The sequence below is a fragment of the Botrytis deweyae genome (assembly GCF_014898535.1).
Source record: "Botrytis deweyae strain B1 chromosome Unknown BDEW_014, whole genome shotgun sequence".
Taxonomy (NCBI): domain Eukaryota; kingdom Fungi; phylum Ascomycota; class Leotiomycetes; order Helotiales; family Sclerotiniaceae; genus Botrytis; species Botrytis deweyae.
Genome location: NW_024066221.1, coordinates 983,563 through 999,628, shown reverse-complemented (window position 1 = coordinate 999,628; position 16,066 = coordinate 983,563). Strand labels below are relative to the sequence as shown.

Genomic DNA, 16,066 nt, shown 5'->3' with positions numbered 1-16,066 from the left:
TATATGCATACCCTGATAATATTCATAATCTCTACGTAGATTATAAGTCAACTGCTGATGTTGGAAATCAGATAGGGGTATTGTCAGGTATGTGAGCAATTTTGAATCATTACTTTGCATTCTGAATATGTATTTGAGTAGACTGAATACTACAAATGGGTATACTTTCATTACAATATCAACGCCATTTCGATGACTCCCTCCCCATATGTGAGAAAAAATATCATGAAATTAACGTCTCTTCTCTGGCATCCTGTCTTCTCTGCCTCGTATGTCTGGCGAGCGACTTCTTCGAGGCACTCGCTCCCGTGGATTGTTGTGTCTAGAACTCTCATCTTCTCTCCTTGATCGATGTCTTCGATCGGGACTTCTGCTCCGATATCTGCGGGGTCGAGCTGCTGGACTACGACTTCTTGCCCTTCTTCGCGGGCTGGCATCATGTCGACGCCTATGATGTTCTCGTTCACCACTTCTTGACCTATGTCGATGCTTCCTGTGATTTCGTTCTCTTTCATGATCCCTACTTCGACTTCGATGTCTTCGTCTATCTTTTTCCTTTGATCGCCCTTCTCTATCCGCTCCGGATCTATTGGTTCTTTCATTATTGCGGTCATTCCTCAGTAATCCACCTCTCTGCTCTGAAGGCTCGGATTTTATCTGCAGCATCTCTTGCCCATCAGTATTACCAACATAATCGCCAAATCCAGTACCCTTTCCCATTCCTTCAGCATCATCGGTTCCTTCTTCCGATTCTTTGATAACTCTTTTTAATTCTCCAACTTCCACGTTATTTGCTCCTGTGGCTTCACCACGCTGTGCGACCGGCAATCCTAGAGCCCTTGCTATCGCGTCTTCCTCAGCCTCTTTAATTTTTCGAATCTCTTCTTTTCTTTCTCGTGCCTGCTTCTCTTCTGCAGTCTCGTTGCCAGTCGTTTGAGCGTCTCCCTTTGCGTACCAATTCAAATCTTTTCCCTTTTGCCATCGACCAACTGGGGCCATAAGAGAATGACCAAGGTAATTTTCTCGATGCTGCGAGAATATTATGTGAGTAAACGGCATCCATTGGATTGATTAATTGGTCGCGGGGTTTACTTACTTGAGAACTTTGAACCTCATCCCAACTAAAGTTTACACCTCCTCGTGAACCAGATTTGCGTATAGTAGATAAGAGATCCATGATGAAGGCGATTGACTGCGGTGATTGAATTGCTTGGAATGGCTTTGCGCAGAGCGATAAACGATGATGAGTACTCTAGGCTAGGCGAGGCTATCGTGCAGGATCGGTATGTCGGCGTCGGCATCCAAGCTACCCAGTCGAGCCAGTAAGCATAAAGCATGGGCATAGACAACCATCTCCTCGCCTTTCGCTAAACCCATGAATAAGGAGAGCTGGTGAGCCTCTCGAGACTCGAGAGCCTTATTACTCCACGAAGAACTTTATTAGAATGATTGAGTGGACCACTGAGAGTGCCTAGGAGAACGCCAGCTTCTCAGCCTTAGGTCACCCTGTCATTATTTAGTCACAACATCCATCCCTTTGACTTTTAACCTCAATTGTTCGAGATTATTCACATCATCAGAGTTCACAATCATCAGAGAAACATAAGACGTTCGCAAAACTCGCCTGCAAAAGGTCCTATTGTGTGCTGCCCGAACATTTCCCTCATCTAACCTCCAAGGTATATACTTGTCTTTGGAATCATTGTCCGTTGGCTTCGTGCCGCAGCAACCTAGATAGTCCCATGAATAAGGTTACCTAGGCCTTTGAATTACTCTATTCACTCATTCAAACAAATTTGCTGATTTCCAACATGAATCATCCCTCTTTGATTGATCATACTTGATTCATTACATTAAGTTTTGACCTTTGTTATACGATGACCATTATTGCGCAGGATTTTTGAAACATAAATAGTTTCCTCCCACATCACTATCAAAATGGATTCTTCCACTTCATACACCCACGGAACTTCCAATATTCTATGCCAGATTACATCAAAGCTAGAACACTTTCTTCAGAAACACAATATGACTGGTCCAAAAACTCAAACCCCTATTCCGGATGGCCTCAACGACATAGAGACGGCGGTCTATCAAAAAATCATAGATGCTGTCAGTACCTTGCGTAAACAGAGCTTTGATATCCCCCACGTTGTTGTCATTACAGATGTCGGTAAAGATTATGATGATCTCGCGGCTATGATACTTTTGAAGGAACTTCATCGTCTGGGTGCAATAAAACTCGAAGGTTTTATAGCAAACCTGCTACCGGAAGACGCAAGGGCACATCTCGCACGCCAATCTCTTGATCTTCTCGGCCTTGAGGATATACCTGTTGGACAAGGCACCAGAGGCACCGAAAAGAACATTTCCCCAGATTTATATGAATTCCCTGTAAGCGTCATGGGAAAAAAACCTTATCCTAAGCAACTCAGAGGCCTGGAACTTTTGCAGCAGCTCAAGAATAACGCCGAGAGAGACAACTATAAGTTAACGTTCTTGCTTATATCTTCTCTACAAGATATTTCTGATTTTGAAAGATCATTACGGCCAAAGGATTCCTCAGAGCTACACCCTTTGAAGCATGTAATAGCCAAGGTTGTCCTACAAGGTAACTACAAACTCGATCAATCCAGAGATAACAGCAAAGAGCCCACAAGTCACAGTATCCTCAAGGCTGACCAAGGAGCTGCCAACAATGACTTTCATTGGCCATCTGCGCAAAATTTCCATTCGTTTCTAGATCGAGAAGAAATCTCTTCAGTGGTTTACAACAAGATCGCAGCATATGGCACACCATTAAGACCTACAATATTTTCAGAAATGGCCGAAACAGGACAAACTTTGGGAATCGCTTTGAGAGATATAGAAGCACCCCAAAACATACTTTACTACAAAGGAGCATGTAGGATGATCAACGGGAAGTCTGCCCCGATCATGAAAGATCGCGATCAGCAATGGTTCCTACTGAGAAGAACCACTTATTTCGACACGAGAGAACGCGAAATAAACCCCGAGCTGCTACCGGATCCAGAAAGTGAAGAAATTGTGGAGTATTGCAAAGTCATAGTCTATGATGTGCTAGCTGCTCTAGGCACATGTCCTGAAGCTGTCCTGGATGCGTTAGATGTCCTAGAAACCCCCGATTATGAGAGACAACCGGATCATAATAAACTACATCGTGTTGTAGGTATTACTCCGAGAATGAATCCAGACACTGCTACCCAGGAGGAACTTGATGCGGCGGCTCAATTGAATGAAGATGAGGAGAATCCGTTCAAGTCTCCTGCAAGTACCAATGCGGAGACCATGAAGAATGTGATCGAGGCGCTTTTAAAAGGGGCTTTATTGGATTGTAAAGCTAAAGGCATCGGACAAGCAAAGGTTGAGGATAGGTTCTAAGAGGAGAATAGGCTGCGCAAAAAATCTGCTCTGCAGATGCTCTACTAAAGGTCCTATCTGTTCTGTAGGTTATTTGCAAGATGTACTACTTGCTCTGCAGCATGATATTCTTCTAAATTCAGTATAAATCTAAGCTGGAATAAATAATAAGTCGTGGATTTACCTGCAAATCATCTGTTTGTACTTTTCAATAATCTGCTCTGCAAATACCCGTTGCGCACTCCAGAGAAGAAGAATGACGATCCATGAATCTATGCTTGATAGTCAAAGCACTGAATGTATGTTGTTCGTAGAACATAGTTTCAGGAGTCTAGTGTATGGGCCAGGGAGAATATTGGAGTTCAAGGTTTGGGAATTGGAGGTTGGAGTTTGGGAGTTCAGGATTCGATTTGAGCGGTTTCTGTGGCGTTCTTTCGATTGCAAGTGGGAATTTTCAGATTTTGGTCTTCTAGTACGATGAGTTTAGGTCGTTGCACTTCACTTCATATGTTGATACCAAATTAAGACAGTCATCTGTACAAATTGCTTTGCTAGCGAGTACTTGATTAAATCTGGAAACCTACCGCCTTTCGATATTCTACATGGATGCTATCATCTATCAGTAGGAAGAGTTATTGACATTCGATTGTATCAGAACAATTGTTCTTCATGGCAAGTTTGATTAACAAAATGACTCAATCCTACACACCATTGGAATTGTGATGTTTGCATCAATGTCGCCTCAACCATATTCAGATTCCAGTTGATACATAGATTACTACCACAAATGTTGTGCAAATGCGATCAATCTTATACAGAACTAATCATACGATAGTTCAAATTCATCAAATTCCCCAAGCTCCCTCGAGGCAATTTCTTTCTCCGAATTTCCATACTCGGGTCTACGAACAACCCCCCCCCCCCCCCCCCCTCTTCCCCCAATACTATATTCTGTTGAATTTCCCGCAAGCATCAGATATCAAACAAAGGAACTATCGAATTTTGGACCAACGTATTTTCCTAATGATTCCTAAATTCACATTATAAATCATTAGATAGTCTCTGAACAAAGAGGTCTATCAAATCCACGAATCAGGACAAAGAAAATAAATCCGAAAGATGTAAAAGCATGTTCGCTTTAATGAGAGACTCTCACATCATGTCATCGTAAACTCCATTTCATTCTATTCTACTTCGATTGTTTGATTCCTAAATCTTATTGTTGCCTCGATCCTCTGAACTGTGCGAAGTTTGGTGCAGACGGCTCTCCAACGATAGCGAAATCGAGTTGCCAATCCAATACGAGAAAGCTTCATTCCTCGCCGTTTAACTCCCCAGTCACCATCAGGATGCCCTACACACTTCCATCAAATGCAGATGCCAACTTGATAATCAATCGACCGCGACCCCCCACTTGGGTATTCCTCCCCCCTTCCGACGAACAAGAATCAACCTCAGATTCGGATACCCTCCCTCCTTATCCTCCCCCTCCTACTCGTCCACCACCTCGCACTCCACTTACACCACCGGCTCAAATCCACACTTCCCCTCCGACTACATCGAGTTTCAACCGTAGCTCGTATGAATGTGAACACAGCAGCACATCCACAATCAACCGCGAGCTCAAATCATCCAGCCCGTCAAACAAAGAACCCTCTGACGTTCCACCATTTTGCAAAGCACTTTTTTTCGATTCCTTACAATCAAATTTTGATTCCCTAGCGCCACCATCTCCTTCAATTTCCCCCTCTGTGTCCTCACCCTCGACGAAACCATCTACTCCCCAACCATCTACTCCCCAACCATGGTTCCACCCCATCTCGCACCGTCAATTCTCTAAAACTTCTGTCCCTCAAACCAGAGATCGTCCACCTTCCCCCCTCATTCAAGATATCTCTGCTTCAGAATTTTACACCAGTTCTCGTTCTCCTCCTGATTATAATTCCCAACAGCAATTGGAAGAGGAAGACATAAATGATTGGGTAATAATACCACCAGATATCTACTCCCTTTCATCATCGCCATCTTCCCCATCTAATCCTGCTGCGCCAACTTTGCATAAAAGGGGGAAAGTCGGAAGAGAAGAATCTATCGGTACTGAAGGCAAAATGAGTACATTGGGGTATTTATTCAGTTTTTTGTACGTATCCTAGACTTATATCCTTTATGTATAATATTCAATTTGGGGAACAAGAAATCGGGACGGAATGAGAATTGTACTGACAATTGGAGCCAGGATGTCAACGAAAGGGTACACATCAACAGGAACCTTGAAACTTGCACACCAAGAGGACAAGGTCAATGGTGGAGGGAGCACAAAAGACTACAGTGTTTGAAATCTTGCCCGTTGAAAAATCATTCGTATCAGAAAGGGGAGAGAACTGTAGCAATAACAAGGAGCAAATGGGAAGTATTAAATATCTCAATACAAATGTGATTATACAAGTGGCCGATTTGACATGTGGAAATGCTCGAGATCATCTTTACTTCATTTGAGATTTGGAGCGAGAACAGAAAAATTGAATGCGAGAATTTATGAACATCTGCATGCATACTGAAGCGTGAGCTCTAATCATTGCAAGATTGTTGCAGCAATGCCAGGAAATATCAATGATATATTATGAATGTATAACACTAGCGTGACTGAGATGCAGATGTTTCATTTCCATTCGACCAAAATATAAAAATACCCGCATGGCCCCCAAATACTTTCAACTCACCGCCTACCAAAACATTACAACCCAAAGAACTCATTGAACGTACAGTTCGTGACCCAGACGCCTGACCCATATTTCCATTGCCATATTCCCTTCCCATAAATTCACTATTGCTTCTGCACTTTGGCCAAACCCTCTCCTTCTCTCCTGACCAGTTTCCTGGGCAAGATCATCACTTTCCTGCTTAACAATTCTCTCAGCTCCTTGCTAATAACTTTTGGTCTCTCAGGCATGTCTTCCAATTCCCCATTGGTTGGCTTCTTTCCTTTGTCCTTTCTTGCACCCTCGATTGTACCACTCCCCATATCTGTACCACTTGATGCACTGGTAGAGCTAGATGGCTCAGCAACTTGTGATGTACTTTGAGTAGCACGGTGTCTAATAGATGGCTTTGGGAAATTGGACTTTTTATCGATAGCCTCGACTGTTCTCTGGAAGCGACGGAATAATGCTTCTGCACGAACAAGAGTGGATTCCAAATCTATCTGATTGGATAATTCATTAACTTTGTCTCGTTAGTATTTGACACCCTTGAATCTTATGTCATGAATATGAAAACATACCATATTTCAATACTTCATCGAAATGTTGCAGATGTGTCATGATAACGTCCCTATGTTTCTCTAAGATTGCTAAAGCAATGAAAAGATGAAACCCTTGACTTAAGTAATCCGTCCATAATACCTCCCAAAGATGTAAAACGTCCAACCATGCAAATTCACGCTTATACCAGACGAGTAACATGCGGAAGAAGAAAAAGAAATTAGTACTATCTGCGCTTTGAAGGTGGAGATAAAGCTTGGGATCCATAAGTTGGACAAGGTGATCGAGAGTGAGAAGCTGAGAACGCATTCCTGATTGATCCCGGAGAAAATTACGTTCCATACGCTCCATGAAATGTTGAAACCCCCAGAAAGCGATAGCATCGTCTTGCATGACAGCATATATTGGAGCGAGAAGATCGGACATGCCTTGTACATAACCGAGGTCGCGATTGTATTCATTATAGGTTAGAAGCATATCTTTCATTTGCTCCAAATGAACATTGGTACCAACATCAGCAAATGGTGAGTTCGGGTCTGGATGTGGCGTATCTTCTCCTGCGTATAATGGGATGTTACGATCCGTCCTATGAACATCTTTCTCTATCGTGTGAACCCCAAGAAATGGGATATGTCAGCTCTTTCAAGTCTTCAGAATGAGGGGATATTGAGTTTTATTACCTATTCGATTTTTCTGTTCTCGCCACCACTCCCCTTCTTCTCCTTCACCACCCAAGTCGATTAAACGGTCCCACCAAGCACCTTTCAATTTCACATACTCATCTCGTAGAGCTGCCATCACAGCTTTTCTTTCATCTGCTGAAGAATCCCATTCATAAACACCGAGCAAGAACAACCAGGCCTCTTTTCTAACTCCATCTTCTGGGTCGAGTCCACCATGAAATATCCTTTCTTTAACCTCATCTACGGTAACAGATAATCTGCCAGTCCGTTGATCAAAAAACTTGTTCCATTCTCCGAATGTTACGGGTTTCCTCTGTTCCCTCATAGTCAAAGAACCCATTTCTGTTTCCAATAACTCGAAGTCGCCGACATCTGTCTCCTCCATTTCTAAAACATCCCTTGCTGTCCATATCCTCTGATTTTTGTCCCTTTCACTCTGCTCTGCGATACCCATAGCCCATCGCGCTAAGTATATCCTAGCACTATCAAACTCCTCTTGTATTGTTTGAACTTCCGGGTTCTTCATGAATCTCCTAACCTGTGGCGGTACTTTCGGATTTTCAACAATTGAATCGGCCGTCCTTCTCGTAAATGTCGTAACCTTACTAAACTTCTCCATCAGATTCCAACCTGCTTCCTTTACAAACTTCGTAACTGGATCCATCCCAGCGTCTCTCTGCGCACTTCTATATGCACTCGAACCTGTACCGGCAGCACTTCCAACTCTAGCACCACTGCTTGATGGTCTCCTCACCAGCGCAGATGTGACTGGTTTGTCTCCGAACGCTTCCTTATCTTCAGCCGAAGGCTCCACCAAGTAAATGTTAGGTTCTGCACCACTCCTTTCAATCTCAACATATCGTCTCAGCCACCTTAACACCTCATCGCCACCCCAAAACATCTCTCCATTCGCGCCAAATGGATCGAATGATTCCCTCGTCCTCTTCTTCTTTTGTAAAATTGTAGATTGACATTCCGAGTCATGAAAGAATAGTGCAGGGAAGGAATCTCCTGCTCGAGAGTTTATTATGACACTTCCAAACCACCATCCTAAGCTCGGTGGTCGTACGAGAAGGCTATAAATCTGCGAGACGGGTATAGCGAAGGCATAATGACCGACGGATCCAGAATGGGTGGTGGTTGTTGGAGGAGGTGGTACGAGATATGATTGCTTAGGTGGAGAATCGTCTTCTGCAAGATCGACCTTCACATATGTATTCAAGGAATCCCCAAGAGATGATTCTGGAAGCCATGCCAGGAGTAAGGAGGCGGAGGTCTTAGATTTTGCATCTTTAGAGGCGGAAGATGTAGGTCGCGAATCTGGAGTTGACTTCTGTTGTAATAGAGCTATGTATCCGGGTATATTATCTTTCGCAGATGGAGTAGGATGAATATAAACCTGGTGTTGTGGTTGTGATGTTAGTAACAAGCTGCTTGAACTACCCCGCACTTTGCTGGAAGCATCAAGCTGCTGGAAATTATTACCTTGCTCTTGGAGAACAGTAACTTGACCCCTCTTCCCGATTCTGTATATGTAACAGTATTATAATCGCCCTCCTCGTCGTCGCTCAGAGCATAGAAGCTATTCGGCGATACCGGTCTTGCGGGGCCAGAAGACGACGTCATTGCCACGATAATGGGAATTTTGTAAGTCTCACTGAAGTTGCAGTCAAGCAGAAATGTAGTGGGATAACCTCAAGTATCACAAAGTATTAAGTTGACAGCGACGGTATGAAGAACATTATATCTTGAGGTTGTATGATACTGTAGTTTGTGGCTTTGATAGTAGTAATATGACGCGATTGTCTCGTCCTGGAATCATGGTTTGATTTGGTGTTTGCGCGGCAGGCGACTTTAACCAACTCGTGATCTTATGCCACATTCACATGAAAATCAACATTTACGATAATTTCTTCTCCTTTGAAACATTCATTATATTTTCTAGGGGGAGAGGAGATAGGATCACAGTTATTCTAATAATTTGGATAATAGATATTGTCAAAACGAGCCGAATGAGAATGCTGGCTTTTGCCGGCTGCTATCAAGTACCATCAATGAAGCTTTATCTAGGAAAGAAGGCTTCAAATTGGTTATTGCCTATGACCTTATCCATTCCCTTTCGGTGGAAATATGAGAAGTGTCTCTCGCGTTGATGCTATGAGCATTGTTATCTTTACAAATGAATTTTGCAGATGCAACGGACGAAATAGGGACAGACCTCAATCATCCATTCATTCATCCAGACGGCGAATTCGTCGTATATGACATGATCCTTATGTTTTTTGTTGGTCAAAAGTATAGATCCACAATCTTCAGAAATCGAAGCTATTATAGATCGATTTCAAATTCGAAACCAGTCTACCAGCGAATCTCACCTGTTCTTTTCAATGCATTGCGAATACGGTCTTGTCTTGAGAATGTTGCCGTTGAAGAGTTTGACTATTTTCATTGCTCATCAATCCATCCACAAAACATTCTCCTACAAAATTATAGTGTCTAATTTCGAGAGTTTGGTATCCTGATGTTTTGTTTTCTAAAATGGTTGAAATTTTGGCATCTAGGCATTTGGTAGGGAGTTCTTGTCTTGGTACTCTCGAGTTATTCCACCAGCGAGAGAAATGCAGCAATGTTTTCCAAGCTCTCCATCCTTCTTCGGACTTGATATCTGTCGATTGAATTGGCCTGAGAATATAGGGTAGTGAACTCCCGATGAATTGACAAACAATATCACCAATTTGTGTCCCTCCTGGTACCAAACAACACGTACCTTCAAGCGTTTCGGCATATCTTCGATTGTATATCAAGGGATGTAAGCGACTGAAAAGTTCCAAAACACTATCCGGAAGCTTTTTATCTTTCCACTCATTCCATAGTATTCGACCTGCTCTGCCTTCGTCACTTAGTTGAATATCGCGAGGGAAATCAGTAATTAGGTTTATTATGCCGATTTTGTAGCCCACGCAAGCGAGGACTCCTTGATCGTCGAGATATGCACTATTCGAGAGGGCACTTCTTGATTTATCAAGAGGCTCAACCCAGTCAACGATCTTTTGTTTGTATTGTGCCCGGGTTGTCCAGTCTGGCACCCATGATGGCATCCGTGATGGCACTAATGGTCGAGTATGGTAGGCATGATTGAAATATTGTTCTGCATGACTCAAAACGTCGAAATTCTTGTCAGTCTCGATGAGATAGTTGACAATGTCTGAATACACTTGGCGCGGCGATTTTTCATAACTTATCGCAAATGGCTGTGTACCTTTCGGTCTTTTAGCAATGCCAGAGAGTGCATAGATCATGTCTCGACTGTCTGAGGCCATATAACCTCTCTTGGTCACAAGAAGATCAAGGAGATTCAATCGTTTTCCATCTTCAGGTATATGAGGTGGAACACACAGTGGTAGTGATGATTTCCCGTCATTTCCAAGTGACTTTCGATATTCAAGTCGTTCCCAATAGAAACCTTCCAGACGATTCTTGATCACATTATCATACCCTGCACCAAAATAGCTGGTGCTAGGACTTAGGACTACGATCATAGCATAGTAAAAATCATCCCATGAAACTTTTATAGTTCCGCATTGTATCCATATCCGATCGGATACAATTATCTCTTGATAGATCCATACCCGGCTCCAATAAGGACGGCAAAGAACTTCAAATGCTGAATTTCTGATTTCGTCTTGACTTATCCTCCAAGATTGAGTAAGATTTGGCAATGATAAAGTCCCTTTTGTCATGTCTACTAATCCTTTATGTTTCGAATCCCTAATCGCATGAAAGATATTCCCTACCCGTTCACTTGATTCTCCAAGGAAAACAATAGTATCGCAGGCTGCAGAGTAAATCGACCGCATGTGAGTCACTTGCTTGTTTCTCTCTTCAACGTCAGATTGATTGATACATAAACCATCAGCCCAAAGACGAACAACCTCTGTCTGATGTCTTAGATGTCTCAGAGCGGACTCCAGGTTTCGTGTTATATACATAGATTTCCCATCGACTTCTATCGTCCGTTGATTCTGGGCGTCACCCCATGTGTAGGAGAGAGCTATGAATCTTTCAGAATCTCTTTTGGGGGTCTCGGAAGACCATCGACTTTCAATTAACGAACAATGAATTGCCGATGTTATACAAAGAGAAGGCTTAAGTAATATAAGACGAATTGAGTTGAGTGGACCCAAAAGTGGTTTGTAGATATATGATGCGTTTCTAGTAATGTGGAGGGGTACATAAGGTAACGAAGTTCTGTTAATGATGGTACGCATTGTGTTTACTATTCAGAATTCATATGAGAGGGAGGTTAACATATTGTTTGTTGATGGCACGTAGGGATGCAGATGAGCCTCCTCATGCTTGCCGCGGGGTTCTTGTCTGTTGGGCGTGGGGGATTTTGAGACCAGGGCTCTACTGCCAAATAACCAATCTGATGAAGTCCTTTGTATATGTTGACGATCTGTGAGTGTATAATTGTAGTACTAGTATCAATGTATATAAGGATAGTAGAAAAAGTATTACAAAATTCAAATTGAACGCTCTGTTTGGAATATCACGTTTTATTTACGAATAGCGAAGTCAAACTCGGAAACAGACAAGCTCACCGGGAGCGGGCTTGCGGGGTAGCATTCTCCGGTGGAACAAACAAACCAAATGTGCAAATCTCCAGTCCTTGCGAGCTGGTGGGATTCAGTGGGCACTTTGTTCATTGTCTCGGCTTTTTCATTCAATTGACAACTTAATCGAGAAGTTACTCAAAGTTGATGCTTGTCAATGCTTCGAAGGGTACCTTCAAGGTCCAGGTACTTACGGCCCAATGTCATTTATCGCAGACTTAATATAATTGCCAGCCGGAGGGTTTCTTCTTCATCAGCTCGACCCGCCATTACCTCAATATCCATCGGTCAATCTGGAAATCTCAAGACCTTTCTACATACAAAAGCGCAAAGCAGAAATGAGTTTGCAGACGATACAATATATGCGGTTTCCACGGCGTCTGGCAGAGCCGGCATAGCTATCATACGTATATCTGGCTCCGCATGCCTCGATGTATGGTATCTTCCTTTCACTTGATGAGATTTTGTTATTGACTATTATAGATCTATCAAAGCTTGTGTCCATCTAAATCGATCCCAAAACCACGATATGCCGCTGTTAGAACACTGTATGAACCGGCGAACTCTATTCCAAACATTCTCGACTCCGATGCTTTAGTTCTTTATTTCCCTGCGCCAAAAACCGTTACTGGTGAAGACGTCCTCGAGTTGCATGTGCATGGAGGTCCAGCTACAGTTAAAGCAGTTCTAGGCGCAATTCCACAATCTATCTCACCTACGAAGATCCGATATGCTGAACCTGGAGAATTCACACGTCGTGCATTTCAGAATGATAGGCTAGACTTGGCGCAAGTGGAAGCATTGAGTGATACATTGTCTGCAGAGACAGAGCAACAAAGGCGTGCTGCTGTGCGAGGAAATTCCGGGAAGCTTGGTCGTACATATGAAGCATGGCGGCAACAATTGTTGTATGCGCGGGGGGAATTAGAGGCATTGATTGATTTTTCCGAGGACCAACATTTCGATGAATCTCCAGCAGAACTATTGTCAAATGTCACAGCTCAAGTCGAGAATATGTTAGAATTGATTGCCGCACATGAGTCAGCAAGTCATCGGGGTGAATTGCTAAAGAAGGGAATTAGGATTGCTCTACTAGGACCACCCAATGCCGGTAAAAGTTCCTTACTAAATCAAATTGTTGGTAGAGAAGCTTCTATTGTTAGTCAAGAAGCTGGGACTACTCGAGATATTGTCGAGGTTGGTTTAGATATTCGTGGGTACCTGTGCACGTTTGCAGATACAGCCGGTTTGAGAACTCAAGCTTCACAAATTGGAAGCGCCAAGAGTGACTCAATAATCGGGGATATAGAACAAGAGGGCATTCGAAGAGCAAAAGCAAAGGCAAATGAGTCAGATCTTATCGTTGCCCTCGCCAGTATAGAGTGGTCAGAAATTCGGAACGGGTGGGAAATTCGCTACGATGATGAAACATTCGAGATAGCGGCTCGAGCCTCGAAATCCATGATCGTTATTAATAAATCTGATTCAGTGACCCCTGAAATACTGTCAGAACTTATAAATGACTTCAAAAAGTCTCAGAAAGGCAGATTTGATCAATATCCCGTTCCGTTGATGTCAATTTCATGTAAAAATGCTCAGGCATTAACGGATAAGGGAAGTATTGGTCATTTCGTCGACAAAATGGTATCTCTTTTCGACAATATGACATCTCTTCCGACTGGATTTGAGGATTTGCTCGGTGTTACTGAACGTCAGCGCCAGCTTCTCACAGCCTGCTCAGCCCATCTATTAGACTTTATGAATGAAGCACGAGAGCATGTCGATCATGAACAGGAAGCGGATATAGTTTTGGCGGCTGAGCATCTCAGATCCGCAGCCAATTGCTTGTCACGAATTACAGGTAGGGGTGAGGCTGGTGATGTTGAAGAAGTTCTAGGCGTAGTTTTTGAAAAGTAAGTTCAACGGATTTTTTCTCTCGTATCTTGTACGTACAGTGGACTGATTTTTTGGCCCCTAGATTTTGTGTTGGCAAGTAGACGCGAGACGAGATTCAAGACGCATTTTCGCAAGTTGGACAATAGAAATGAGATGGAAATATCGATTTGATATATTATTTCTAAGCATAAATGTTTACGTATTAATAATACAAGAAGTGTGACCCGAAAAAGTGATAGAAGAAAAAGAAGCTCTATGTAATGCAGTGCACTGTAACAACCAGAAATGCCCAAAAAAAAGTTTAGAAAACTCCATCAAATGTATCATCATGATTCATCCCTCAACCGGCGTTCCTCCAATCCCTCTAATCCCAATCTTTAAATCTTAATATCGCCCCCAATTTATGACTCCTCCAAATGGTTATCAACTTTGTTCCACCAACCCCCGACGTGCATGCGGCCTGCAATGCAACCAAACTCGCCAATCTATATTGCAGCCCCAACATGTTGGATATAAGGTAATGAAGATGCGTAATGAAACTCTCGGAATATGCTAGAAGAAAATTGAAATAAAGAAGAAAAAAAGCAAATAAAATGATAACTCCGTGTGTATGCTGCCGTGTATATGCTGATAAATCTAAGCGTTGCGAAAGAAGAGAAGAGTAGGGAAAGTAAAGGAAAACCCGTGAGGATGAGAACTTCTTGATCTTGAAATAAATCGAAAGTAAAAGCTGGTGGAGATGCAAATGTCGTGTAGAGGAAGAAATATACGCGAATTGAAAACTCCGGAAAATGCTATGATGTAGTCGTGAGACTAGATATTTAATGTGCTGTGTTGCCAATCTAGAAGTCTATAGTTGTATATGCCGTCCGTGCTATGCAGATAAGATGAATCGCTGAATCGCTCGAAATCAAACCGCCAAAAATGATATGGATATGATGCGATGAAGGGGTTTAACCGAATAAATGTTTATCAGGTTATCCGATCACGATAAAGAAACGAGAGAAGGGAACATTTAGTTGTATCCACCTCGTCCATCTTCTTCCTCATCATCATCTCCGCGACGCAGAGAAGAGATGGTAGGACGGAAGCTGTCTTCATCTTCGTCGTTCTTATTGGGTCCATTGTAACCTCCTCGTCCGTAGTTGAGGGGAGTAGAGGAGGTGGATGTGGAGTAGGTGGTTGAGGTGGAAGTTTGTGCGGCCATTTTTGAGATTGAGTTATAAGTTGATGTGACAGTAGAGTGTATTGATATGAAAGTTTTAAATTGAAATCGGAGAGACTTGTTAAATATATGATATTGAAGTGCGTTCGACAGTGAGTTTAAGTAAGAGACTGGTTTGATGTAATGTGAAACTTTGTCTTCTATTGTAGTGAAGGCTGTTGATGATGATAGGAATAAAAACCTCAACACAGGAAACGATGCCACTCTATATACTTTCCCTCCTCCTCGTCCGCATTCTCAAATTGTTATAACAGTATCGCATTCTCAACTCATCATGACGACAAAGCCTCACCTCATCCTCTTCTGGCCCCAGTTAGCAACTCTGGGAGTCGAGGAGCCCACGAGACCCATGCAAATCCATATGAAATCTACGCTAACAGAACAGAATATGTATTTCATGGCAGTGAATACCTAGGTAGGTAAGAGCGTAAGAAAAATACTGCAATGAGGAATTGAGTAATGAACCTACATTAACTCCAGACAAATAACCTATCAAATCCTGACAAATCCACTCATAGCATCCTAAAGTTCTCTAGTTTGCCCATCCATAATCACCCTCGTTCGTTTTCGCACTTACTCTAGTAGTCGCGAAAAACTAAGATCAAGTACATCCACATCTGCTGCATTGTCAGATACCCAGTTGTGAGATAGTCCATAAGGTTGGTTCGGATACTTCGCAAAGTTCTCAGCCTCCCTCGTGAACCGAGCTTTGTACGCTTTGGCATCGAGTTAGTGTACATAGAAAAATGCAGTTGTGATTACATGCCCTAAATTCTATTTTTTGGTCTATGAGTGGAGTTTTATGGCTAAATCTTACATGTGCTTTTGGCGGGGCAAGGGTCATTCATGGTCATGGTCATGGCCATCACATCACAATCCATTCCCATCCCCGAGATCCCTGAATGCCCTTTCTTTGGTACTTGGAGGAACTGGGATTATTTGGGCGCGTCTATTTAGAGGACTTCTCATAACGGTAATGTCTCGTAAAGAAAGTGGATTCACTGCGCC

General features: G+C 42.7%; 7 protein-coding genes across 7 annotated transcripts; 3 read left to right on the top strand and 4 right to left on the bottom strand.

Moving 5' to 3' along the window:
* Positions 1 to 65: 65 nt before the first annotated feature.
* Positions 66 to 1,177, bottom strand: EAE98_006706 (uncharacterized protein; the record flags this gene model as incomplete). Its single annotated transcript, XM_038954329.1, has 2 exons — positions 66 to 1,029; positions 1,097 to 1,177. 2 exons carry the CDS (start codon positions 1,175 to 1,177, stop codon positions 232 to 234), a joined length of 879 nt encoding a protein of 292 aa, XP_038809574.1. The 3' UTR covers positions 66 to 231.
* A 761-nt stretch (positions 1,178 to 1,938) lies between these two features.
* Positions 1,939 to 3,402, top strand: EAE98_006705 (uncharacterized protein; the record flags this gene model as incomplete). Its single annotated transcript, XM_038954328.1, has 1 exon — positions 1,939 to 3,402. One exon carries the CDS (start codon positions 1,939 to 1,941, stop codon positions 3,400 to 3,402), a length of 1,464 nt encoding a protein of 487 aa, XP_038809573.1.
* Positions 3,403 to 4,730: 1,328 nt separating this feature from the next.
* Positions 4,731 to 5,717, top strand: EAE98_006704 (uncharacterized protein; the record flags this gene model as incomplete). The annotated part of the gene is made up of 2 exons (XM_038954327.1): positions 4,731 to 5,521; positions 5,618 to 5,717. The coding sequence occupies 2 exons, from the start codon at positions 4,731 to 4,733 to the stop codon at positions 5,715 to 5,717; spliced, it is 891 nt and encodes a 296-aa protein (XP_038809572.1).
* Positions 5,718 to 5,855: 138 nt separating this feature from the next.
* EAE98_006703 (uncharacterized protein) lies at positions 5,856 to 9,155 on the bottom strand. Its single transcript, XM_038954326.1, has 4 exons — positions 8,810 to 9,155; positions 7,322 to 8,723; positions 6,662 to 7,243; positions 5,856 to 6,603 (listed from the first exon to the last, which is right to left on the bottom strand). Exons 1-4 carry the CDS (start codon positions 8,948 to 8,950, stop codon positions 6,206 to 6,208), a joined length of 2,523 nt encoding a protein of 840 aa, XP_038809571.1. The 5' UTR covers positions 8,951 to 9,155; the 3' UTR covers positions 5,856 to 6,205.
* A 553-nt stretch (positions 9,156 to 9,708) lies between these two features.
* On the bottom strand, positions 9,709 to 10,863 carry EAE98_006702 (uncharacterized protein; the record flags this gene model as incomplete). Its single annotated transcript, XM_038954325.1, has 1 exon — positions 9,709 to 10,863. The coding sequence occupies one exon, from the start codon at positions 10,861 to 10,863 to the stop codon at positions 9,709 to 9,711; it is 1,155 nt and encodes a 384-aa protein (XP_038809570.1).
* A 1,179-nt stretch (positions 10,864 to 12,042) lies between these two features.
* EAE98_006701 (uncharacterized protein) lies at positions 12,043 to 14,053 on the top strand. Its single transcript, XM_038954324.1, has 3 exons — positions 12,043 to 12,370; positions 12,421 to 13,850; positions 13,916 to 14,053. The coding sequence occupies exons 1-3, from the start codon at positions 12,095 to 12,097 to the stop codon at positions 13,932 to 13,934; spliced, it is 1,725 nt and encodes a 574-aa protein (XP_038809569.1). The 5' UTR covers positions 12,043 to 12,094; the 3' UTR covers positions 13,935 to 14,053.
* Positions 14,054 to 14,848: 795 nt separating this feature from the next.
* Positions 14,849 to 15,040, bottom strand: EAE98_006700 (uncharacterized protein; the record flags this gene model as incomplete). The annotated part of the gene is made up of 1 exon (XM_038954323.1): positions 14,849 to 15,040. One exon carries the CDS (start codon positions 15,038 to 15,040, stop codon positions 14,849 to 14,851), a length of 192 nt encoding a protein of 63 aa, XP_038809568.1.
* Positions 15,041 to 16,066: the final 1,026 nt, after the last annotated feature.

Coding starts and splice junctions, on each gene's coding strand:
- EAE98_006703 (XM_038954326.1), bottom strand. CDS start 8,950: ATGACGTCGTCTTCTGGCCCCGCAAGACCGGTATCGCCGAATAGCTTC. Junction 8,724..8,809: donor TACTGTTCTCCAAGAGCAAG/GTAATAATTTCC, acceptor CCACAACACCAG/GTTTATATTCATCCTACTCC. Junction 6,604..6,661: donor CGATGAAGTATTGAAATATG/GTATGTTTTCAT, acceptor AACGAGACAAAG/TTAATGAATTATCCAATCAG.
- EAE98_006701 (XM_038954324.1), top strand. CDS start 12,095: ATGCTTCGAAGGGTACCTTCAAGGTCCAGGTACTTACGGCCCAATGTC. Junction 12,371..12,420: donor CTGGCTCCGCATGCCTCGAT/GTATGGTATCTT, acceptor TGACTATTATAG/ATCTATCAAAGCTTGTGTCC.